At 42.5% G+C, this 26,160-nt stretch overlaps 2 protein-coding genes across 5 annotated transcripts in view; one reads left to right on the forward strand and one right to left on the reverse strand.

Annotated features, from left to right (window-relative positions):
- LOC126088562 (protein mono-ADP-ribosyltransferase PARP16) overlaps window positions 1-816 on the reverse strand; it is a 59,623-nt gene extending 58,807 nt beyond the window's left edge. For 2 of the 3 annotated variants that reach the window (XM_049906751.1, XM_049906750.1), the window contains exon 1: window positions 325-814. In XM_049906751.1, coding sequence (XP_049762708.1) covers window positions 325-603 — 279 coding nt within the window. In that variant the 5' untranslated portion in view covers window positions 604-814. Of the gene's footprint in view, window positions 1-324 lie in introns of all 3 variants that reach the window. The other variant, XM_049906749.1, reaches the window with a different exon arrangement.
- A 189-nt stretch (window positions 817-1,005) lies between these two features.
- The window catches only part of LOC126088561 (aryl hydrocarbon receptor nuclear translocator homolog), a 541,269-nt gene continuing 516,114 nt past the window's right edge, over window positions 1,006-26,160 (forward strand). Inside the window, exons 1-2 of one of the 2 annotated variants that reach the window (XM_049906748.1) lie at window positions 1,006-1,195; window positions 2,605-2,653. In XM_049906748.1, coding sequence (XP_049762705.1) covers window positions 1,183-1,195; window positions 2,605-2,653 — 62 coding nt within the window. In that variant the 5' untranslated portion in view covers window positions 1,006-1,182. Of the gene's footprint in view, window positions 1,196-1,554; window positions 1,737-2,604; window positions 2,654-26,160 lie in introns of those variants that run through there. The other variant, XM_049906747.1, reaches the window with a different exon arrangement.

Genomic DNA, 26,160 nt, shown 5'->3' on the forward strand with positions numbered 1-26,160 from the left:
TAAATGTATTTTGATTAAATTACAAAGCAGAGTTTTAAACCCACTAAACCACTAGCATTTCTTCATAAGTGCGCGCATAAATTGCAAAATATATAAATTATCCGGGTAAGCTCTCAAAGAGAATGACTCAACAATCCAATACGATTCGCTTCCTGTCAGTGGCATTTACCACACACATTCTATTTCCTCATACATTCTACTTATTTCGTATTTAAACTGCTTTATGGTTTATTAACAGTTTGAAATAATCTTCAACAATGTACTACTTCCTAATGAGTATGTTCTTGAGCAACCTTAACATTACACACAAAAATAAATACGTACCAATGAATCAATGTCTTTACTGTCTTCTTTAAGGAACTTCGGAGGGAAAGGTTTGAGACAAGTGTCATGCCTGTAATGTTGACAAGCAGCCACAAATAAACTCCATTTCACGTCCGCTGCTAATAAATCTTTTTCCAATAAGAGTCTAAGACTAGCCAGTTTCTTATCCGCAACTGTAGCATCGTTTTCAGACTCTGGAGCATCGTCTTTCGGCACTTCGGCAGGAGGAATATCTAAGGCTGATTCTGCGGGGACATGTTCTGCCTCGCTCTTCTCCATGAGAAATTACTAGTTTCGATAAATGAAACTTCTATTGGGCAATTTTGTTAACTCGGTATGGCTTGTTATGTATAGTAAGGCAAACTTTCACATTGCAACAGGATTTTTATGCACCCAAACACAATTTGATGACCTCACTATCGATTTTGATAATAAACATCCAACGAAGATTTCAAAATGCCAACATTGTATCGCTGCAATACTGCCAAAGAGAATCTGTTCTACAAATTCTTTGCATATCCGAACCATATATCAGTGGCCTAAGTAGATTATACATTTTTAGTATCCATATTCCGTCCAATGCATGAAGTTAAAATTTTAAATTATGCCAATTTTCGTACTAATGTGTTTAGTATATCCCACAGCAACAATGACTTGTATCGATGACAGTTTTAATGTTTTGATAACTTATTACCAGATTATCATCTCTGTCCAACCTGCCTACTTGGAGCAAACGCTTGATTCATACAACGAAGGAGATGTCAATGAAAGCAGCTGGATCATTTGGTGTTATTGTAGGCTAGATTTAAACGAACACTAATATGCTACGTAGAACACAGACGGACTTTTCTTGCTATAATGCAAAGGAAAGGTGAGAACGCTTGCTTCCCTGTCTTATATGAAATATGAGGTAAAGTAAGATATACAATGGAAGGAACAGGGAAATCCTTACTGGTTTCAACTCGTGAGGAGGAACAGGAAAATGAATCGACTGAAAAGTAATAACTGCGATGCGCGGGCTGGACTTTTGTGTTTTGCTAGCATCCATAAAAACAACTTTCGTCTGACTGCGGTTCTGCATGGTATTATTTGCCCCGATTTCGAGCCTCCTACTATAACACGTCCCTAACCTTATTCATTCTAACCTGTCAAAACAAACCCTTGCTCTTGGTTATGACCAAAGATGGCGCATTTGATCGTGTGTTCTCGGAAATCCACGGTAAACACGAGAAATGAATATGGCCTCCATGTTGCTGTAAACAATGTTTTTGACTTTTTAGGCGTTTATAGTACGTGCTTTTTAAATCGTTCTGCTTGAAGGATTTGTAAGTGTTCGTGAGTTTCGAAGAACATCATTACTGACGCATGCATACGAAGTCAGATGTCCGCATTAACTACTCATTCTGTACCAGGTAAGATACTTTAATGCAGACGTCCTTGATTGTTGTGAAATTAAAATATGTTTCAACAATATTAAAGTTGCTTTAAGGGAAAATAAGATACTTGCAAGGTTTCTGTAGCTTACACTACGCTGATAAAAATGTGGACCTCTAAAGCTGCATTGTACCGAAGCATGCTGTTACGGGATTGTGGTAGTGTCACCACATTATGTTTCAGCTTGTGAAAACATTAGGTCGTTAATGTTTTCATATGCTGTTTATATATCTATCAGGTGTGAAGTTTATGCCACGTCCTCTTACCTGTATTTTACATTTTTTTACGGATTTTCATTTTCTCGGAGAAGAAAATCTGACATAAGTAACGAAAGCCCTCCTGTCAAACAGGAACATAGTTGGTTAAGGCATTTGAGAATTAAGGTATTCATTTATGCGGATAGGCGTATTGATCATGTTAATTTTCTCCATCTTTAGCGAGCAGAGTCAGTAAATAATTGTATCTGAAGTGTACATATTGGGTGCAGTTCATAAAGTGGCAGATTTGTGATTGTAATATTATTGGTCGAAAATAATTAGTAACTTATAGGATTTATAAGAGTGACCGATATAATGCACCAAACAAAGTCGAAATCTTCGTCACGGCAATACATCTTGGCGTACAGTCATGTCGGTGTGTAGTCAATTTTATTAATATGTTTCATCGTAGTTGAATTCGATGGGCACATCCTCGGTCGTGAAATTAACAGAAAAAAATATCTCTTTGTCACATGTGTTCTAGTAAGAGATAAGCTGATATCGTGTGAGAGGTTGCATGCAATTTTCTTATCAGCTGTTCGACGATGAGCACCAAGTAATAGTCTGTTGCACGCTTTTCTTTTTGCAGGGACTGACCCTACCAAGGTCATCCAGAAACGTCGTGCTGGCTCAATAGGGTAAGTAAACGTTAAAGAGTGTGAAGACTTGACACATCTTTGTTGACAGTACTTTTGCTATCGCATTAACAATTCTCTTCGTGATTTCACAACTTTATCCACGGTCCCAACTCAGTTACGCAGTGGAAATATTTTTCCCTTTTTCTACCCCGCATCTGCAGTTATTTCTCAAATTAAAAATACGATGCGGTAATAAACTCCTATAGGAGGACGAGCAATAGTGACATTGGAACCTCCTGTACCACATTTCCATCTTCCCACTGTGGTTTCTACTTTCGCCGCAAGGTCGCGCGTTGAGACACCAGCTGTTCTTGAAGGTAGATGGCGCGTGCATTCGCATGGCAATTGGCAATGTGTAGTGGAAATGAATCCTTCAACTTCCGTTATCGCTGTGTAACCATTACTTACGAAGGTACTCCTGTTATAAGATTCTTCCTCTACCGGCATTCTTCTTCTATCCGGCAGTGTTTCGTGTAAGAATTAATTTAGTGTTCAGATGCCTGTGACATGGTTAGATTTTTTGTCCACAACACAATGTAACGCGTTGTCAGACGTACTTACATGTTGCGGAGTTAAAATGTTTTCAGAACAACCAAAGGCTGCATACATTGTGATAGCATAAGGATCGAAGACTATGTAAATTACAGAACTTCACGAAGAATAATTACGAAGCTGCAGACTATGTGACAAACTTGCGATGAATCACTTCATTTCAAAATTCAGCATTGAAGGAGTGCGTGAAGGAGGCTTTCTCTTTAACAAAGGCCGATCAAGTAGTGCATCGTATCTCCCGCTCACTGCCAAAAAGGTTAAAAAAAGAAGTTGTTGTGTGTATTTTATTATTGCGGTTAATTGTGGGCACAACGGGTTGTGAAAAATCATGTTATTGAAAATGTAAACGCGGTATAAAATCTATTACTGCAAAATAAAACTATTTTTCAACTGTCAGACATTGAATCGCTGCTGCAAAAAAAGGTGTAATAATCGGTAACCGCTTTTCAATGATTTGTTTCTTCTTTTTCAGTAAACAATTTAGTTCTGGACTAAATCTTTCACTTAATGTAGCGCGTTTTATAATCTTGTGATAACTGTACAGTAGTCTTGTGGAACTAAAGCAAATAAACATGTAGCCCACCTCGATGATGTGCAGCATAGCTTCGTCCAGAGTACGAGGTAAAATAGCAAAAACATGTACATTTAAACGATAACAGCCTGTAGGATTCTGAAGTGTACTAATCAAAAGTTAAACTTCAGTAAAACAAGACTCATAAAAGTATAAAACAGAACACTGTGTATGGTAACTCAATCATGTGACGTAAGTGTATGAAAGCAACAGGCGTGCAAAGCAAAGTAATAATACAATCTTCGTTCAGCAGGTTTTTTTTTTCCTGTTTCTTTCACACGTCATCGAAATGAGCTAGCATTCATTCTGTAAAGACACCCATGAACACATGTCAATCTGAAAAGAAAATCGTAACAGAAATGTATGCGGCTTACTGACGAGGCTCGGCAGGGATTTAGAAATAATTCAGTGAAATGAAAACAATAATGGAATGAAACAGAACGTATCGATAGAATGGTTTTACTGTTATCATGTTCACACCATGTAAGTTCGTGTTTGAACATGAGAGCAATGCCACGAACGACTTAATGACTGCGAGGTGCCAGAGAAGCGGAACAGTCGTTACAGTCTGTGTGAGGATGATCAAGAAACGTATGTTAGTGACTGTGTGAGGATGGTCAAGAAGCGTATATCAGTGTCTGAGAAAAGAACAATCGACGCCATGTGCAGCATCCTAATTAGGTGTGATAGCCGACTCGAGAAAGAAAAAAGAAGCAAAATTAACAGAGTTGAGAGCTGCAGTACAGACGACTGCGAGGAGGAGACAGTTTCGAGTAAGTCCCCCCCCCCCCCCCCTCACAAGCTCTCAGGGAAAGGAAACCACATATCATAGTCAGGAGTTATTCTTTCAAAAAAATGATTTAAAAGTCGACATTACATAGATTTTTAACAGGATCGGAAATGGTACTTTTTACGGCTACTTGCAAGTCGCCATTGGTCTTCCAGAATATAAAGATACGCCATAACCCAAGGTCTTGCCCTTCCTCCCTAAAAATTGTCGTAGGGCATCCTTGACTTTAAGCTGTGTGTGAAGCTATACGGTATGTATCATAATTAACAGCGAAAACTTACTGCGTGTAATTAGGGCCGGCCGCTGTGACCGAGCGGTTATAGGCGCTTCAGTCTGGAACCGCGCGACTGCTACGGTCGCAGGTTCGAATCCTGCCTTGGGCATGGATGTGTGTGATGTCCTTAGGTTAGTTAGGTTTAAGTAGTTCTAAGTTCCAGGGGACCGATGACCTTAGATGTTAAGTCCCATAGTGCTCAGAGCCATTTGAACCTTTTTTTTTGGGGGGGGGGTGAAATTATACGATATAGAAGCAGACACGTTCCAATAAACATAGGTCTGCAAACTAGCTCTTTGCGAGAATAAATGACAGTGTGTGGGTTCAAGAAGTTCTTGAATTCAGTATGATATGTTTTCGTTAGTACAAATGTGGTTGGTTGGTTGGTTGTTTTGGGGAAGGAGACCAGACAGCTAGGTCATCGGTCTCATCGGATTAGGGAAGGACGGGGAAGAAAGTCGGCCGTGCCCTTTGAAAGGAACCATCCCGGCATTTGCCTGGAGCGATTTAGGGAAATCACGGAAAACCTAAATCAGGATGGCCGGACGCGGGATTGAACCGTCGTCCTCCCGAATAGTACAAATGTGTTTGAAATGTGGACTTATCAATTAAGTCTTGTAATTGAGGTACAAATGCCCATTTTATACCTTAACAAGAAATACAGTGCTACTTTAGCGCGATAATTGCCAAAGTTCGCTGTACGCTCAAAGCGTCTGTTCCACGAGTCATCCTTGCATTGGGACGCAATACGGCACTCTTGTTTCTGCGATGACTTGCGAATTCGTTCAAGCACCGTCGGATCATCACATTTCGCTTCTCCAGTTCTTCAACAGTACCAACGGAAGTGCTGTACACTTCACTTTTGACGTCACCCTAGACTGAAAAATCCAGAGGACTGAGATTGGGGGCCAAGGTACGGGGGCCCTGCTCGACCTATCCTTCACGCAACGTATTGGCGCGTTAGACATCTTAAGCCCGCAGATAACTGTACAAGTGCCCTCATCACGCATGTACCACATTCCCAAACAGTGGGCCATCTACATCTAGATCTATACTATGCAAACCACCGCGAAGTGCATGGCAGAGGGTACTTCCCATTGTACCAGTTATCAGGGTTTATTCCCGTTCTATTCACCGGAAACATGATTGAATGCCTCTGTGCGTGCAGTAATTATTCTAATCTTATCCAGCGATCCATATGTGAGCGATAGGTAGAGGGTTACGGTATATTCCTGGAGTCATCATTTACAGCCAGTTCTTGAAACTTTGTTACTAGACTTTCTTAGGTTAGTTTACGTCTGTCGACAAGAATCTGGCAGTTTAATTTCTTCCGCATCACTGTAATACTCTCCAGCAAGTACAATAAACATGTGACCATTCATGCTGCCGTTCTCTGTACACGTTTAATATCCCCCGCCATTCTATTTGGTATGGGTCCCACATACTTGACAAGTATTCTCGGATGGGTCGCACCAGTAATTGGTAAGCAATCTCCTTTGCAGATTGGTTGCACTTCCAATAAACCGAAGTCTACCACCTGCCTTACCCTATATGATCATTCCATTTCATATACTTACAAAGTGCTACACCCAGGTATTTGTATGAGTTGGGCGATTCCAACAGTGACTCATTGATATTATAGTCACAGGATACTATGTTTTTTAGTTTTACGAAGGGCACAGTTTTACAGTTTTGGTCATTTAAAGGAAGATACCAATCTTTGCATACTTTGAATACTTATCGAGATCTGACTGAATATTTGTGCAACTTCTTGTGGACAGTACTTCATTATAGATAACCGCATCATCTCCAAAAAGTCTAAGATTGCTATTAATATTGTCTGCAAGATCGTTAATATAAAACATGAACGTCGAGTTCCCTGGAGCGCACCCGAAATTACTTCTACATCTGACGATGACTGTCCATACAAGATAACATACTGTGTCCTCCTTACCAAAAAGCCCTCATTGCAGTCACAACTTTCACTTGATACCCCAAATTATCGTACTTTCGACAATAAGTGTCGATGTGGTACTGAGTCAGATGCTTTTCGGAAATCAAGAAATACCGCATCTACCGGACTGTCTTGATCCGAAGTTTTAGTATGTCGTGTGATAAAAGTGCGAGTTGGTTTCACGTGATGGCTCTTTTCGGAATCCACGCTTGTTGGCATTTAGGTCATTCTCGTTCGAAATACCCCATTAAGTTTGAGTTCAGAAAATGTTCTAGGATTCTACAGCAGATCGATGTCATTGTCGAAGGTCATGAGTGTGAAATGGCGACTTAATCAAAAAATTTACATTTTAGATACTTTAGCGCTAACTATGATACGACCACAAGTGTCAGTTTTCGCTTTTAATTATAATAAGCCTTGTTTAAAGGACCAGCGTGTGTACGTCAAAGAGTATTTTTGTTTGTGCAATCGGAAGAAAAGGCTTTAGAACTATTTCTAAACTACATGGCACGTCTCACACTTGCTTCAAGTACCCTACGTTGTCAAGCAGCTATGCATGGGTCCTTCCAGCTGTGTTAACCACGTATAAGTATCCGAGTTACATAAGTTCTTATCTTTTGTAATTGTTTCAGGGCCCTCAAGAGAATCCTCGCTGTTCGCGACCAACTGGCAACTTCTGCGGGTCTGATTTGGAGCATTAGTTTTTAAAATCTCCTATTGCTATAAAGGGTTCATAAACTAATCTTTTAAAGTTTGAAAGAGCAACGAAATCAGCTATACAGCGAAAGATTTTCGTAACGAGATTGTAAATTTTGTGCTTTACGATTACTTCTAATTGAATATTTGACCTTGAGCGTAGACACTATTGCGAAATTTAGAAAATGACGTTTTCAGAATGTTAATAAAAACCACGATTGTTGTCATTACGTGTGAGTTTATTACACCACAAACGATTTTGTTTTAAATGAACACGTTCAGGTGACGAAATACAACAACACGCAGCGCTTTGCTGGAGGTTTATTCAGTTGTGGAAGGAAATGATCAAGATTATTTACTCTTTCTCAACTTTAGCGACGATGTTGTTCCATTGTTCATTGGCACGACGCGTTTTGACAGCAGGCTGCTATCATCACGTGCCTAACTATTATTTATACGTTAGTTGTTAATTACAAATTCATGAGAAGTGTGAAAAGATTTTTTGCTGAGTGTAGCAGTGAGACAATGTTCCGAAATGTTGCTGCCTCTGTGCAAAAGGCATAATTTATATAATCTCATTGACACTTTTACTTACATGTTGTGCGAATATATCATTATCTGGCACACGGAGCGCAACAACACCATGTCACACTTTCTCATACATTTGTTGACACGAGAAATTGTGAAGTAATGTCGTTGTGTTTGCTCTTCTACTTTGCAAAATATGTTAATGATCTCTTCTGAAGTGGGAGTTATTTCTGAAACTCCCTTGATACCGTGGTTATGTTGTCCAGATTGCGGTGAATCACTGTTGTCTTCCGCTTATCCAGATGTAGCTAAAACCACTGTACCGACGAAAAAGCGAATCGGCTTGCTTTAATAGGGACTTTCACGTCCACCAGCGAACAGCAAGCTCGTGTCGTTAGTTTTATGGATAACTGTAATCGCCGGTTCCGACTGTCAGAACACAATAATCAAGCACTGGAGATGAGGCTCCTGATGCCGTTAGCAAATTATCAGCTTCAGAAACGCGGAGGAAAGAGAAGGTAGAGGAAATTAGGAGTTGTTGCCGTCACAAATGAGTTCGTGATGTACTCGAAAAAGCAGTCAAGTCCGTTTCCGTTTACCAGACTAACAGCGTATGCCGAGACTCATAAAATCGGTTAGTGGTGAGAGGGTGTGGTAGAAGTATTTTACTTGTTAGGGCAGCGGACGTCGCATTCACGAACTGTGCATGGTGTTAAATGTTTCAAATATTTGTAGAGCCTCTTTGTTATTGAACGAGTCGCTGTCTGTAGTATACTGGTGAGTCAAAATATTATGACCACTCCCACTGCGACGTTGGATGCCCCCTGGTAAGCGGAACAGACACGGACTGGGGATCACTAGCGAAGGTAAGAGCTGAAAATGGGGAAATGCATTGAAATAAGCGATTTTGACAAAGGACAGATTATTACGAGGGTGAGTCAAATGGAAACCTTAAATTTGTAATAACAAATCGAAATTTCGCGCCATTTGTAAGTTGGTAAGCGTGCTACAAACAGCGTGCAGAATGGCCTGTAGGTGGCAGCATAGTGCAGATGCACACATACCGTCTCAGTATCAGTATAAAGATGGCCGCCCCACTTGCGACATGCACCGGGGAAGAACAGCGTTCTGTTATTCAGTTTTTGCGTAGTGAAGGCGTGAAACGTATTGAAATTCATCGGCGAACGACGGTTCAGTACGGTGATGCATGTTTGTCACAGCAGCAAGTCTACGATGGAGTAGGAAGTTTGCAAATGGTGTGACTTCAGTGGAAGGTGCTCCTCGTCCAGGTCAGGCACAGCGGGCTATGACTCCACAGAACGTTGCAGCAGTTGAAGCCATATTGAAGGAAAACCGCCGAGTGACACTGAATGACATTGCAGCATGTTTACAGATTACTCATGGGTCAGCACACCACACTGTGCATGATGTGCTCCAGTTTCACAAAGTGTCTGCAAGATGGGTGCCACGACAGCTGACTCCTGAAATGAGAGAACGACGTGTTGATGCTTGTGAAGAACTTCTGCGCTTTGAACAAGAAAGTGATGGCTTCCTTGCAAGAATCGTTACTGGGGACGAAACCTGGGTTCACTTCCGCCAACCGGAAACGAAGAAAGCGAGCAAGGAATGGCGCCATCCCTCATCACCAAAACCAAATAAGTTTCGAACAGAACCATCAGCAGGGAAGGTTATGCTGACGCTCTTTTGGGACGAAAAAGGCGTCATTTTGGAGCATTACATGCCTAAAGGGACCACTGTCACCAGCGAATTATACACAGATCTCCTAAAAAATCATCTGCGGCCTGCAATCAAATCAATGCGACGTGGATTGCTGTCAGCAGGTGTCCTTTTGCAACATGGCAATGCAAGGCTCCACACTGCCCGTACAACAGTTGCAACAATCAGAGACCTGCTTTTTGAGTGTCTTCCTCATCCACCATACTCACCAGACCTCGCCCCAAGTGATTTCCGTATGTTTGGATCACTCAAGACGCATTGGGAGGAAAGAAGTTCCGTGCTGATGAAGAGGTACGCCACGCGGTGCGTGAGTGGTTGCGCGGACTACCAAAAGAATTTTTTTTCTAAAGGAATTTTTGCACTTTTTAAGCGCTGTAGGACTTGCATTGAGCGTGGGGGAGATTATGTTGAAAAGTGATACAGCTTTGTACCACTTCTGCTCAATAAATAATATTTAAAAAAATATTTAAGGTTTTCATTTGACTCATCCTCGTATTAAGCAAGCTTGTGAACGAGTATCTCGAAAATGGCAAAGCTGGTCGAATGTTCTACTATCATGAGCATCTATGAAAAGAGGTAGAAGATGGTCGGACATCCACGACTCGTCACAGAACGTGGGGTTCGGAGGCTAATCTGCTCTGTGAAGTAGGCAGTTGGTGATCTGTGACATCTCTGCCGAAACAGCACAAAGCTGGTGTACTTACGTTTCGGAGTACATCGTTCATCGTACGTTGTTGAACATGGAGATCCGCAGCAGACAACCCCTACGTGTTCACATGTCCCAACGACATCGGCAGTTGCGATTGCATTGGGCACGGGGCCATCGGGATCCGACCGTCGGTCAATGGAAACGTGTCAGCTCTTCGGGTGAATCATATTTTTGCTACATTAGCACAATCGTCCTCTCCACAAACGCCATCATCGAGGCGAACGACGGCTCAAAACGCGCAGCGCGCCGTGGACGCAAGCTGGTGGGAGCAGTTTCATGCTATGGGAGACATTCTCCTGCACTTGCATGCGACCTGTTGTGGTAATCAAAGACACGCTGACAGCTGCGAACCACCTGCGTCCCTTCAAGTTTAATGTCTTCCCCAACGGCTATGTGATCTTTCAGTGGTGTAATTTGTCCGTGTCTCGGAGCCAGAACCGTGCTTCAGTTGTTTGAGGAGCATTTTAGAGAATTCACGTTAATGTCTCGGCGACCAAATTCGCCTGATATAAATCCTATGGAACCCATCCGGATACCGAAAGAGCTGGCGCAGTGGTTAGCAAGCTGGACTCGTATTCGGGAGGACGACTGTTCAAATACGCGTCCGGCCATCCAGATTGGGGTTTCTGTGATTTTCCTAAATCGCTCCAGGCAAATGCCGGGATGATTCCTTTGAAAGGGCACGGCTGAATTCCCATTCCTTGACACAATCTGATCATGAGATCCGTCTCTAATGACCTGCAGAGTGAAAATCTCATTCTGGAAACATCCCCCAGGCTGTGGCTAAACCATGTCTCCGTTATATCCTTTCTTTCAGGAGTGCTAGTTCTGCAAGGTTCGCAGGAGAGCCTCTGTAAAGTTGGGAAGGTAGGAGACGAGATACTGGCAGAAGTAAAGCTGTGAGTACCGGGTGTGAGTCGTGCTTCGGTAGCTCAGATGGTAGAGCACTTGCCCGCGAAAGGCAAAGGTCCCGAGTTCGAGTCTCGGTCGGGCACACAGTTTTAATCTGCCAGGAAGTTTCATATCAGCGCACACTCCGATGCAGAGTGAAAATCTCATTCTGGTTAAATCGACTTGCTTGCGCTGAACAGCAACGCAAATCTGCGGGTTATCCGTGTCTTCGTTGATGATGGGTGTTAGTGGTATAGGCAATCACATTTGCATGTTCAGCGAGATCCTGTTATAATCAACTAGACGATGTTGCACACACCCCAAAATATATCCTATGTCAAATGACGACGCCTGCATTTCCTGTGAATTAAATATAACGGAAAATTTAAAAAATTACCACTGGGTGTTCCACACTTCCAGTAAGCGTGGTCTCAATCAAGCGTCGAATGTTGGCAAATGCAGCTATTTCTGAGAAATGACAGCGCATTCGTAACCACTCACATGTTGTTGGATCATTCCGCTAGAGGAGGAAACGGTGTCAGCGGACAGTGTCCTGTTGATTTGATTTTATTGGCCTTTAGCTTACACCACATAGCCAACTCATACTTTCCTGATATTGATAGAAAATTAGTGGTTCAAAAAATGTGTGTGATATCGTATGGAACTTAACTGCTAAGGTCATCAGTCCCTAATCTGACACACTACTTAAACTAAATTGTCCTAAGGACAAACACACACACCCATGCCCGAGGGAGGACTTGAACCTCCGCCGGGACCAGCCGCGCAGTCCATGACTGCAGCGAGGCCCAGACCGCTCGGTTAATCCCGCGCGGCAAAATTAGTGATACAATAATTGTTTGCTTGTATGCACACACAGCTTATAGACCTAGTTACAGACCAGTAACATAATAATAATAATTGTGAAATCAAGTGTTAATGCTTTTGTGGAGTCCATTGTCTGCATCAGTAGTGAATCTGTGCAACGCGTAGAAAAGTGTGTGAACTAGCGTTGCTAATAAAGCCACCACGCAGGTTGGCAATGGATGACCAGTCTTCACAAGCTAGTTCTTGTAAAAGAATTGTAGCACGTCAATGTAGTCTGGAGTACTCAAAGAAAAGGTGATCTGCGTCCTCTTCTTCTCCACAAGAGCTGAAAGGTGTCTCTACCGTGTGCAGCCTGTGAAGATGTTACGGAAACGTCCGTAGTTAAATTTGAGTGTCATTATTAAAGAGGCGAAGCGTCTAGGCATTGAATTTGTATGAGTATTCGTGGAGTAGGGGACCGACGGGTCAACTGTCGCGTTGCATGGCGTTAATAGTTGTGTCCTATTCTTAACGTGGTGAGCATTATTTCTTTCCATCGGTGTGATTCGCAACATCTGATTGTTTGATTGATCGCAGCTTGTTGTTTACCGCCTCAAATCTCGCGCCCTTGCAAAATGGTTCAAATGGCTCTGAGCACTATGGGACTTTACATCTGAGGTCATCAGTCCCTTAGAGCTTAGAACTACTTAAACCTAACTAACCTAAGGACATCACACATATCCATACCCGAGGCAGGATTCGAACCTGCGACCGTAGCGGTCGCGCGGTTCCAGACTGAAGCGCCTAGAACCGCTCAGCCACAACGGCCGGCTAAAGTGCAGTTGTTGAGGAAATAATGGCCTTAGTAAGGCGTGTACTGCGAGCTCATGACCGTTTGGTTAGCGGTGGTTACTGCGTGTTAACTAAATACCGACGAGCTACAAGGCAGATTTCAATAAGTTGCCGACTCGAAAATGCTTCAGCGAACAATGTCCGGAAGAAGACGTAGTCATTCTCCTCAACATTCGATCTTGTAGCGTTATCGAACTAGACTGTATCTCTTTAATTACTAAAATAGACATTTTTTAAAAGTCTACCGGCACGTACAGTGCGTATCCCACTGAAAACTAGGAGAAATGACGTAGACAAATAATGGGTTAGGAAACCATTCCAGTGACGTGTTATCCTTCTGACCTACAACCTTTAAGTCTTCGTATACTTCGGTATCATAACTTTTCAGTTGTTCCAGAGGGGTAATATATCAGTTTCGGTACACACTATTTTAATTCATTGTTAAATATGCTGACACACGGACAGTCCTCAACGTAGCTGGAAATCTGCCCACCGTCCTAGCCGACAGCTAAACCAGTAGAACACGCATTTTAAAATTTTCTGACGCCTTGAGCCTCCACTTCAAAATGCTTGGGAGAGGTTACAGTGAGCTCGTAGTGGATACTCGGCCCTTGTTTTGTATTAAGTAGTCAGCTGTCCACATACAACAGGCGGTTTTAGCTTTTATGTAGCTGTTTGTCGTTCCATTAAGTAGCATCTCAAGCCAGGGTCAATACATTTTTCTTCAACAACGAAGACGCCAGTGTGAGTGAAGTCTCGATTTTACCATCTTCTGTGGAAACAGCGAGCTGAATATTTTAAGCGAGAGAAAGAGATGTTTCTTTCTTGGGTGGAGGGGGGGGGGCGGATTTACGTACGAATCAGTAAATAGATAACGGACTTACGTTAGAATGTAATTTTCGGAATACATTGTTTTTTTAACTCCATGTGTTAAAAGATGACTGGATAAATGATATCAGAACTTCTAGGCCCTTACCGTCATTAATTGACAGTACACCAGTACACTGTTCCAGTGTCCCTAGACCATTGTGGTGAGTAGGAGCCACAAGCTTATGTTCATTTCTTACCAGTAGTGGAGACGAACGTTATGTGATCAGTTCTCGTTTTCTTTATAGCAGTGATCTTCCATCCATAATCATAAGTTCTTCATTGTAATATAGCGTTCCATCTACTGAAAAGAACGAGCGTACTCAGATTTGGTAGCATCGAAAGAGGAATCGTACGTCGACCTACATACAAAATCATTCCACTGTTTGAAGTGATTGCAATATTCCACGTTCATGATCCAAATATTTCAGTTCAGCATCATGTGACTAGGTCTGCTGCCAGCGTTACCTAGTCAGCAGTGCACCGACTTCAGGAAAGACTAGCAAAAAAGGACAACGGTGAATGCTCGCGGTACGTGACCGCATAAGGTGCATGAGCCGTTCAACTCTCCGGTAACAGTGCCAGCTGAAATGAGAACATCAGGGACTGAACACAAAATGTGCTGTGCGCCGAGAGGATTATGGGATTTATGCAGAGATGTCAGACTTTCAGCCCAGGAGGGACGAAATCCATATTCCAGCCACGCCAAGGTGTAATCCGCACCAGACAACGATTTTTCCCGATTTGAGGGTAAGCCGGTCTTTCCCCTTCATAAACCGGCAGCACGTTACCGCGGCTCAGAGCGAGAGCTTTCTCTGTCGGAACTCAGGGCAGTTTGACCGGTGAGCTCGCGTTGGCCTTCCGGACAGCATGGCTTTCCCTCAGTTTCGTTTGTGTTTATCCTTAGGTAGCGAGGTGACACGTATCTTAATAAGCTATGGAATTTTTTTTGGCAAAAGCTCTAATAAAGAGTACTAAAAAGATGCTCATAATCTGCGTTTGCTCAGCACTTCGTAGCAACGATGAAACAGTTATCATATCATTCATTCATTTTCGATGTTATGTACAGGCCGTAGCGCAGTAAGAGTAGTTCATTTTTAGTACAAGTGAAAGCATACGTTTTAGCACGTTTATAAGCCCGACATCTTTTGCACGAAGAGACAATTATTTCTAAGGCACATTGTTAATGTAGTACCCTCTATGCTTGCGGACTATAGCTCATATCAGATAGAGTGCTGATTATTCAGATTTGTGGCACAACACTGGTCATTGTATTTCCATCTTGATTTTAAATTGCTTGTCCAGAGTAGTCTGCACTCAATTTCCGAATTGACAACTGTATTACCTTTTGTATTCTAGGAAGTAGAGTGACATAAAACTTTATAGCTGGCGTGCAGCCGCATATACTTTTGTTCTCAGGTGTGATTAGCGAAACAACTGAAGTATGTGAGTTACTGCGTTAATTACAGCGTAGGACTACCTGTAGTTTATTGTGCAGTTTTGATTCACCACGGAGTGGATACAAGCAACCCACGACTTGTTAGCGGAAGATTTTTTATCAGTCAGAGTGTAGATAAACACTTAGCGTCAGCAAAACTACGAAAGGTTCTTTGCTCTAAAATAGACTATAACTAGTCAACAATGTAAGGTGGCTGGACGGTTTAGGGAGATGATGTAGCTCAGTCGCTTGTTCACCAAGCTGCGCTTGACAGAGATGACGCATACTTCGAGGTTTTGTCACCTTGGCAGGCTTCAGACAGCAAAAAAGAAAGATTTCTGTGATGCTATTATCTTGACGAACCTCAATGTTTGTTCAGGCACCTAACTGAAAGGAACTTCTTCCTTCACGCCCATCGTAATTTTTTCTTTCCGTTGACATCTGCTCAACGTTCTGTAGAATATAGTGCGTAGTAGTGTTTTTTTTATGCAAAGGGACAGCTGAAATGGAATGCGATACCAAAGCATCGCCTATCCTTTCACCAAGGAGGCCGTAGAGCGTAGAACTTTCATGGAGAGTGGTACATGAGTGATTTGATAAGTCTGGTAAATTTCCAGAAAAGAATGCTACATTTTTGTTACCCCTTCATGGTTGGTGAATTTGATTATTCTAAGGATCGTATAAAAAATTTCAGCAATGTACAGCGTTCAGTTCATTCTTGACAGTCGTCGGAAAATGGAGAAACCGAGTTTCCTGTTGTTATTAAACATTTTCATTTGAAGGGTTGGACTGCCACACAAATCAAAACAGAATTGGATGAAGTTCACGCTGACTGTGCACTATGATTGAAGGCAATTTTCTTTTGGATTAATGAATTTAAACGTGGTCAGATAAGCACTGAAGAAGAAGTGCGAGTCGGCCGTCCACCATAAAAGTAAACCATTGACAATAAAAATTCATGAGATTGCCTAGAATGTAGCTACTCAACTGAGCGAGTGCAAATATCCTGTACAGAGAATCGGCTATAAAGAAGTTGTGTGCGAGATGGGTACCGCGACTGCTAACTATCGACCAAAAGCACATCTGGCACACAATTTCAACACAGTGTCGGGCAATGTTTAATCGCAATCCGCAAGATTTTGTACTCGGATTTGGGACTATTTATGCAAACTGGATCCATCATTACACATCAGAGTCAAAACAATGGACAGAGGCTGGTAAAAGTGCACCGAAGAAGACGAAGACCATTTTGCCAGCTGGTAAGGCGATGGGCACTGTTTTTGAGACTGCCAAGGAATAATCATCATAGATTACCTGGACAAAGGCAGAACCATAACTGGAGCCTATTATGCTTCGTTGTTGAGTCGTATGAAACGTGCATTGGCTGAAACAAGACCAAGGCTGGCACACAAAATAATGCTCTTGCACCATTATAATGCACCATCCCACACATCGGCGAAAATAATGGCAAAAAGTGCAAGAACTGGCCTTTGAATTGGTTCCTCATCACCAGACTTAGCCTTAGCCCCAAGTGACTTCTTCCTGTTCCCTAACTTGAAACTTAAGCTTACTGTGAAGAAATTTTCATCAAATGTGGAAGTGATAGTTGTAGTCAACGAGTATTTTGCAGTGTCTGAAAAACCAGTTTTTCTGCTGGGATGAAAAAGCTGGAGGATCGCTGGACCAAGTGTATATCCCTCAAAGCAAAGTTTGTCGAGGAGCAAGGTGAATTGTTTACGAAACAATCATTTTTCTTTGATTTTTTACCAGTCTTAACCGTCCTCGTAGAACATGCCTCGCTGATAACAACAGGCTAAATGCTACGGCCCTTCGACAATATATGTTATGTGCGACAGTTACAGAGACCAAAAAACAAAGAATACATCATCATCCGTTACTTATATCTAGCGTGAGGTATTTACTTCAAATGGGATATTAAAGAACATTTGACGCAGATTGACTTGATGTATTTCGTACAGGTCTGATCAACTGTTACGTGCCTGAAAAAAAAGGAAAAAATAAACGGAATTTGTGATTGAGTAAACCCAGACCCGTGCACTGTGTCCTCATCCTTAACAGACAGAATTTATTTTGAGCATCTGTAGATAGCATCCGAGTTAAAGACTAGGGATGTACATCCGGAGTACGTCACATTATAGAAAGATATAGAGGATATACTTGAACCTCTATGAAATGGGACGGAGACGTAAGATAAGTTTATTGGCAAGCCTTGCGGAAGACTTGGATTTGTTGGAAGAGCCGAAAAATGTCGGTGTGCTTCTGTTAATGGAAATCGCACACAAGACGCTAATTCAGCCTGTTATGGAATACTGCTTCAGCAGTTGGAGATCGGAATCCGTATCAAGTACGCATGATAGCAAAAATCAAACGAATTCAGAGACGCGCTGCTAGGTTCGCAAAACGTTGATACAGTACATACGGAAGTGTTACAGATAAGCTCTGGGAATATAAATGGGAACATTTAGTAAAAAGGCGAAATTTTTCTTGCAATACCCTGTTAGGTGAATTTAGGGAATTGGAGTCGAAGAAGACTGCTGCCAGTATCGTATATCTCGCATAGAGCCCATAAGGGAGAAATAAGATAGATTAGGGCGACTACAGAGACTTACAGTTGTTTACTCCACGCACACTATGTGAATTAAATAGTATAGAATTTCGTAATATTGGTACTTCACCACACGTTGTACAGCGTATAGTGGAAAAAATCTGTTGTGTCCACCTTCTCACCTAATTTTCTGTTTGCATTATACAAAAGCGAATCAAGACGAAAAACGTAGCTTGTGCCATTAGGAAGAAGACAAGAGCAGTAAAAAATACTCGAGGCAGATGATATGAAGTTCAAGAGATTTCACCACTTCAAATACTTGGTATCTTGGCTTACCAGCAACAACAGTATAGAAATGTACATCAAAGACAGAATAGCAATGGGAATGAAATGCATGTATTCCCTCAGTGAGACGCTCAGCTCGAAATCAATATCAGCGAATACTAAGATGAGAATATGTAACACAATGACACGCCCAGCGGTCAAGTACTATCCAGAAACCTGAAGCATGATTGTGAACGAGAAAAGGAAAAAACTATTAATATTTGAAAGAAGAGTGGGGACGGATTGTAGATAAAGTAGAGCGGAAAAGGAGGAAGAATGAGGAAATCTATCTATTGATGCAACAGCCAAATACCCTACATTAGCCGATAAGCAAAAGAATGCAGTGGGCGGGACGTGTAGCCCCTATGCCAGAAGAAAGATAGGTGAAGAAGGCACTTGAGGGGAACCAAATACCAGACGCCTCATAGAACGAACAAGGCAGCGTTGGATGGACGACCTGGCGAAGGACATGGCAGCCCTGTGGACTGAAGACACCTATAGGAGCCGGCCGTTGTGGCCGAGCGGTTGTAGGCGCTTCAGTCCGGAACCACGCGCCTGCTACGGTCGCAGGTACGAATCCTGCCTCGGGCATGGATGTGTGTGATGTCCTTAGGTTAGTTAGGTACAGTTCTAAGTTATAGGGGACTGATGACCTCAGATGATAAGTCCCATAGTGCTTAGAGCCATTTTGAACAGCTGTATGAACCGAGCAAGAAACAGAAAGGCATGGAGGCAGTTTGTGGAAGCAGCACGTGGTTTGCAGGGACAATGACCGCTGGATTATCCAGTTACATTTATGATCTTTACACTGTCCCCCTCCCCCTAAAGTAAATGTGTATTGGTGTGTGTGCGGCATATACGATCTCTCTCTCTCTCTCTCTCTCTCTCTCTCTCTCTCTCTCTCTTTCTCTCTCTGTCTTCATCCCCCCTTTTTTTTAATAACCTCCTGACATCTATCACATATCCATTGTTCTCTAGCCTTCCTGCATTTCCCGTTAATTTCATTTCTGAGTGACCTTTATTGTTGCTGTTCACTTCCAATATTTTTACGTTTTCGTAAATTCTATATTAATTTAATGACTGTTTATTGCCTTTTTGAGTCCTGGTACATTTTGTACTGAATTTATTACCCACATTTTAATGTCATTGAATCAGTTTTACTCTCTCGCATCTTTATTTCTTTTGGCAAGACAGGTTTGAGATTTCGGTTCCTTGATTTTGCTTAGTTTCCAACGTATCATGTACTTCCTTTTTAACTACTTGACATTCAGGTAGAATTTAAGTTAATGTGTACTAGATTTAGATCAGTGTTGTAGTGTGTAAGTTGACTCCAAATATTTTGTTTTACCAAAATATAGTCAATCTCATATCTTCTTTGGTCCCCTTGAAATGTTGCGCATGTACTTTCTTCTCAAGGAGTTCTCGAGAAATGTATTCGCAAAGAACGGAGCTTGGTGGCGCTCTAGTAAGACAGTGGACTCGTATTCGGAATCTAGGATGATTCCTTTCAAAGGGCATGGACGATTTCCTTCTAATCTTTTCCCAATACGAGCTTGTACTCCGTTTCTAATGACCTCATCGTCGAAGTTAATCTTCTTCCTTTCTTATTCGCAAAGTCTAACCCGTGCTTTTATTAGTAATATGGCACTTTTTACCTGATATACTGAATCGCCCACACGTTTTCGTTGTTATTTTGGTCGTCATACGTAAGGTTGGTATGATTCAGTGGCTTTTGCTAGCTAATTAATCTCTGTAGTTCAGGGTGTGTACGACTGGGACAACCGAGAAATACGGGAAAAATCTGGGGATTTTTTTCATCCGGGAATTTCTTAGAATTCCAACTTTCTGTAATTTTGACTGGTAAGAACTGATACTCTAACAAAGACCGCTACTGCAAAATAATATTACAGCAATAAAAGATAAATGAGAGAATAACGCCAAAATAGAACTTTAATTGCAAGTAAAATGCACCATTTATAGCAAAAATGTAAAGTGCACACACAAGCGTCCGCCGACAGCAAAAACGCTGTAGGACGAAGACTATGGAGTACTTCGTTGCAAATAACTGCTTTCAATGAGCGTGACGTTACAACTGTTTACATTTCTAACAGGGCACGGGAAAACTTTGCGAATATTGATCTCCGAAAAGTTTCTTTCATAATAAATTTCCGTTTACACAAGATGAATACGTGTGACAATGTGCGATGAATTTCTTAAGTCACGGAGCATTTGAATCTCATTCAAAACACTTTGAGAATGGGCCACGTAGAAAAATTTCGGGCTCAGAACATCAGCCATTTATGCCATTATTTAAAATTTAGCGGCACATTTGTGTTTACTGCATCTTAAAGAGTAACACACGCTTGAACAGGCCAAGCTTCAAGGCTAGTTTTTCATATTTACTTTAGTTCTTTGATAGATTACAAATTATCCAGTAACGATGGCAAAAAGTATAATTATCCTTCAAAACGTGCCAGGTGAATTCTTGAGCAATTTCACACGTAATTGGCTTTTCTATGGAAAAGTCAAAGTGCTGGATAGAACATTTGTTCAGCCAAGCAACCCACGAAAAGTTCGGTGCACAGCAGTGAAATTTATAATAGTGCTTGTCAGAAATAATCAGGTACTGCAATTTAAGTTGTGCTCTTAGGATCTGACATAACCACATAAGACAGCAAAAGAATTTTGGCCACCAGTGTTACATGTGAAAGCTTAGCTTTGCTTGTAGCTGTACTCTGTGTATATTAATTTACACCATTAACTCCTCCTGCCTGTGTGTTCGCGCAACTTGACAGTGATATTGCTATTGGCTCACAGCATCACATTTCGTATGCTCTGAATATCTGGTGTCATTGGCTGGCGAATCACGTGACATGAGATACAAGTGGCTGAAAATAGCGCATTACAATCTCGATTTCAGTGCTTCGGAAGCTACCTGCTGCATTCGGTGGACTTCGTATTTATACTCCTATACGAAAATAAGCAGTGTACATGTTGCCACGCATTAAAGATCTTCCCAAAACACTTTTTTTCTGGGTTTCGTTACCTTAAGCGCCGGGACGTTCTACGCCAGTGTATAAAACATTTAACAGCCAAAGGAATTGTAAGCTCTACAGCCCTAAAGGAAAGTATACTGTCACTTAACACTTAAAAGTGTAATTTTACCAGGACATAGTGTAGTTTCATTCGGGAAGAAGTGTATTTTTAAACCGGAAATAAATCCGTGATTGTTTTTCTTCTCCGCGTCTACACCCTGTAGTATTTTAGTATGGCGCCGGGCATCCATGGTTGTGAATACAAGCGTTCAGGGGTCATAGAATGGAGTTCTACAGGTCTCAGTTGTAGATGTGTGTGGCCACATGCACATGCACGCAGTAACCGCAGATCGCTGGCTAGAAGTGGAGTCATGAGGACTTGCTTCATGGCATCACACATTTCACGATCGGGGAGAGATCGAGTGGTTTGGCTGGCCATGGCAGAGTATCCACAGCAGCAAGGCACGTTGGGGACATGAGGACAAGGGTTGTGCTGTTGAAATAGGACATAACGGAGTACACACATTTCATACACAGCACTAACCGAACACTATTCGATCCTTTTGCAAATGACGCCATTCAGCACCGCATATACAGTTATTAAAATCCCGGTGATCAGCGTACATAAACTTCGCACGACATTGCGTGAAGCCGAATTTTAGATAGTAGGCTGCAGTTCATCGATGCAACTGAGTCACCAGGGTGGTTGTTGTTGTTGTCTTCGCCCGAGGCTGGTTTGATGCAGCTCTCCATGCTACTCTATCCTGTGCAAGCTTCTTCATCTCCCAGTACCCGCTGCAATATACATCCTTCTGAATCTGCTTAGTGTATTCATCTCTTGGCCTTCCTCTACTATTTTTACCCTCCACGCTGCCCTCCAATACTAAATTGGTGATCCCTTGATGCCTCAGAACACATCCTACCAACCGATCCCTTCTTCTAATCAGTTTGTGCCACAAATTTCTCTTCTCCCCAATTCTATTCAATACCTCTTCATTAGTTATGTGATCTACCCAACTAATCTTCAGCATTCTTCTGTAACACCACATTTCGAAAGCTTCTATTCTCTTCTTGTCTAAACTATTTATCGTCCACGTTTCACTTCCATACATGGTTACACTCCATACAAATACTTTCAGAAACGACTTCCTGTCACTTAAATCTATACTCGATGTTAACAAATTTCTCTTCTTCAGAAACGCTTTCCTTGCCATTGCCAGTCTACATTTTTATCCTCTCTACTTCGAGCATCATCAGTTACTTTGCTCCCCAAATAGCAAAACTCCTTTACTGCTTTAAGTGTCTCATTTCGTAATCTAATTCGCTCAGCATCACCCGACTTAATTCGATTACATTCCATTATCCTCGTTTTGCTTTTGTTGATGTTCATCTTATATCCTCCTTGCAAGACATTGTCCATTCCGTTCAACTGCTTTTCCAGGGTAATAACAATAATTACTAACACAGTGTAACGGTGTAGGGCAAGGCCATAGGTTCGAATCTCGTCAAATACAATGAAGTTTTTTTATTTCTAAATTTAATCGAAATACCCTGATTATTTTTTATCCAATTAATTGGTTTAACGTTTTTTTTTATCCCTAATACTTTGCTACTTCATTTTCATCATCGTACTGCCTTTTTTATTTACTCGTATTTTTCTCTGTATCGTTCTGTTTTCGTTTTGAACCTCCCTCTGTCGCCGATAGTCTACAACCAAGTGCCAAGGAGGACTGCTCGTCAGTTAGTAACGTGGCAGCACGTGTAGCCTGTGTCAGGACAGTTTCAAGTAACCAATGAGAGCGAGAAATTACAGTTTGCCTTTAGCACTGAAACTTAAGTTTTGCTGCCTCTAGTTTGCTCGTGAACAGAGTGATAGTGATTTTAGTTCTGCTGCAGATTGTTGACCGCCGTTTTATCGGATACATTGCACACCAGAAGCTGTGGCTACAAAACGCGTCGTCTGCCGCATTTCAGTCATTGGTCTCTTAAAATCAGCTGTCCACAGAGGATCTCGCATTTCTGTCACATTTCGGCGGCGGCTCTGCGTTACACATTAACAGCATTTGTGAAGTGATCCGCCGTGTTAGTGTGTCGCCTATAACCGAGCGGTAGCCTGCAGTCGATGTGGCAACACTGTAGCGGCAAGTGACAGATGTCAACTGGCAAGTAATATTAATCGGACTATAGCGCTTACTGCTGGGTGTTGCAGAGAAGGCAGGACAGCCCGCTGATTGGCCCCTGTCGTTGCCGTAGGATCTGTTCCCTCGTGGTAGACAATTCGTCGGTTCTCCCACTTTGTGGCGCTTGTCGGACGCCGAAATCCTGAAATGTCGCGCATGCGTGCCTTCTTGTGCCTATTGTCGCCAGTGGTGGTATCTGTACACTGGGTCTGGAGACCGCAAATTCCGGTGCACTCGGCTAGCCTCGGGTCTGCAGGTCATAGCGCTTCCTGGTGGCAAACAGCGAAAGCTTACGTTCTCCTTTAGGACCAGGAACTGTTTGATTCATTCCGCGCGAAATTCAAAATTGTTGATTACTGTAGTTCTTAATCTCGTGTAAGTTGTCACGATCTCCAGAATGTGTGAAATGCCTAAGCCGATTGTGCCGTTTTTAGGACCTACAGTTTACTTCACAAAAAAATCCTCGAAAATATACCCCACGATTTAGCACGAAGTGAAGTTTATATTCTCCCCAAACTCCAAATAATTACACTCCTGGAAATTGAAATAAGAACACCGTGAATTCATTGTCCCAGGAAGGGGAAACTTTATTGACACATTCCTGGGGTCAGACACATCACATGATCACACTGACAGAACCACAGGCACATAGACACAGGCAACAGAGCATGCACAATGTCGGCACTAGTACAGTGTATATCCACCTTTCGCAGCAATGCAGGCTGCTATTCTCCCATGGAGACGATCGTAGAGATGCTGGATGTAGTCCTGTGGAACGGCTTGCCATGCCATTTCCACCTGGCGCCTCAGTTGGACCAGCGTTCGTGCTGGACGTGCAGACCGCGTGAGACGACGCTTCATCCAGTCCCGAACATGCTCAATGGGGACAGATCCGGAGATCTTGCTGGCCAGGGTAGTTGACTTACACCTTCTAGAGCACGTTGGGTGGCACGGGATACATGCGGACGTGCATTGTCCTGTTGGAACAGCAAGTTCCCTTGCCGGTCTAGGAATGGTAGAACGATGGGTTCGATGACGGTTTGGATGTACCGTGCACTATTCAGTGTCCCCTCGACGATCGCCAGTGGTGTACGGCCAGTGTAGGAGATCGCTCCCCACACCATGATGCCGGGTGTTGGCCCTGTGTGCCTCGGTCGTATGCAGTCCTGATTGTGGCGCTCACCTGCACGGCGCCAAACACGCATACGACCATCATTGGCACCAAGGCAGAAGCGACTCTCATCGCTGAAGACGACACGTCTCAATTCGTCCCTCCATTCACGCCTGTCGCGACACCACTGGAGGCGGGCTGCACGATGTTGGGGGGTGAGCGGAAGACGGCCTAATGGTGTGCGGGACCGTAGCCCAGCTTCATGGAGACGGTTGCGAATGGTCCTCGCCGATACCCCAGGAGCAACAGTGTCCCTAATTTGCTGGAAGGGGCGGTGCGGTCCCCTACGGCACTGCGTAGGATCCTACGGTCTTGGCGTGCATCCGTGCGTCGCTGCGGTCCGGTCCCAGGTCGACGGGCAGGTGCACCTTCCGCCGACCACTGGCGACAACATCGATGTACTGTGGAGACCTCACGCCCCACGTGTTGAGCAATTCGGCGGTACGTCCACCCGGCCTCCCGCATGCCCACTATACGCCCTCGCTCAAAGTCCGCCAACTGCACATACGGTTCACGTCCACGCTGTCGCGGCATGCTACCAGTGTTAACCCGTAACTGGTACACCTATAAATTGTAACACATAAGGTACATCTGGGTCCTCGGGACCCACCCAAGTTTTGAGTATATTTTGGTAAAAAAAACACATTTAAATGAAATTTAAATATGAAACTTTTATTAATGTTTTGTTACTAATGTTTTAAAACCACATTCCTCATTTATGGTCATACCTTAAAGATGTTACAAAAAAGGACAATAAACTGCATAAAATACGAAATGTGAAAAATATACTTTTGGAAAGTCCTGCACATCAGTTACAAATAGTAAGATAGACAACTGAAACTTCACGTTTAAACACAAAATGTACTATGCTTCACAACAGTAAGCCAGAAGAAAAGTTCAAAATCAATATAAAAATTTCTGCAGGCACAACTTTTGGATAAATTTTAGTACATTTCTCAGCTAAATGACTATGTGATCTTTGAAAATAGCAGAAATTATGACAAAATATTAGGTTTCAATTATACAGCATCTTCACCAGTCCATTTCAGTTATTTCATTCATCCAGACTACCGAAACAGTTTGGACATAAAGCAGTGGAACATTCCAAACATAATGGTGTTCGACATCTGGCACACGCCCGGGATGCTTTCCTGTCTTTTTTAGATGGGCACACTGAGCATCTTTTCCTCTTCGATTTAGTAGCACCAGCTTCACTGTGAACCTGGGATGTTCCTGATGCCTTGGAGGGGGTCATGCCTAGAATATCACAAATGGAATTTCGGATATCTTTTCTCAAAAATGGAGAATCCAATCTTCTTTTCATACAATCACTTATGAGTTGTGTACCTAGTTCAATGAGGAATTCTCTGCGTGTCACATCATCAGTATCTTCTTTCCCATGGTACAAAACAAAAGCATTTACACCTGCTATATCTAGCATAGTGTAGAAGACTGCCATAGGCCACCGCCTTGTTCTTCTAGAAGTCGTGTAATTATGCGTCTTTTCGTCAAGTGCGTCAACTCCACCTTTTGTTTTATTGTAGTCATGGATTATTTCAGGCTTATTT

This window comes from Schistocerca cancellata, chromosome 6 (genome assembly GCF_023864275.1).
Source record: "Schistocerca cancellata isolate TAMUIC-IGC-003103 chromosome 6, iqSchCanc2.1, whole genome shotgun sequence".
In the NCBI taxonomy this organism is placed as follows: Eukaryota; Metazoa; Arthropoda; class Insecta; order Orthoptera; family Acrididae; genus Schistocerca; species Schistocerca cancellata.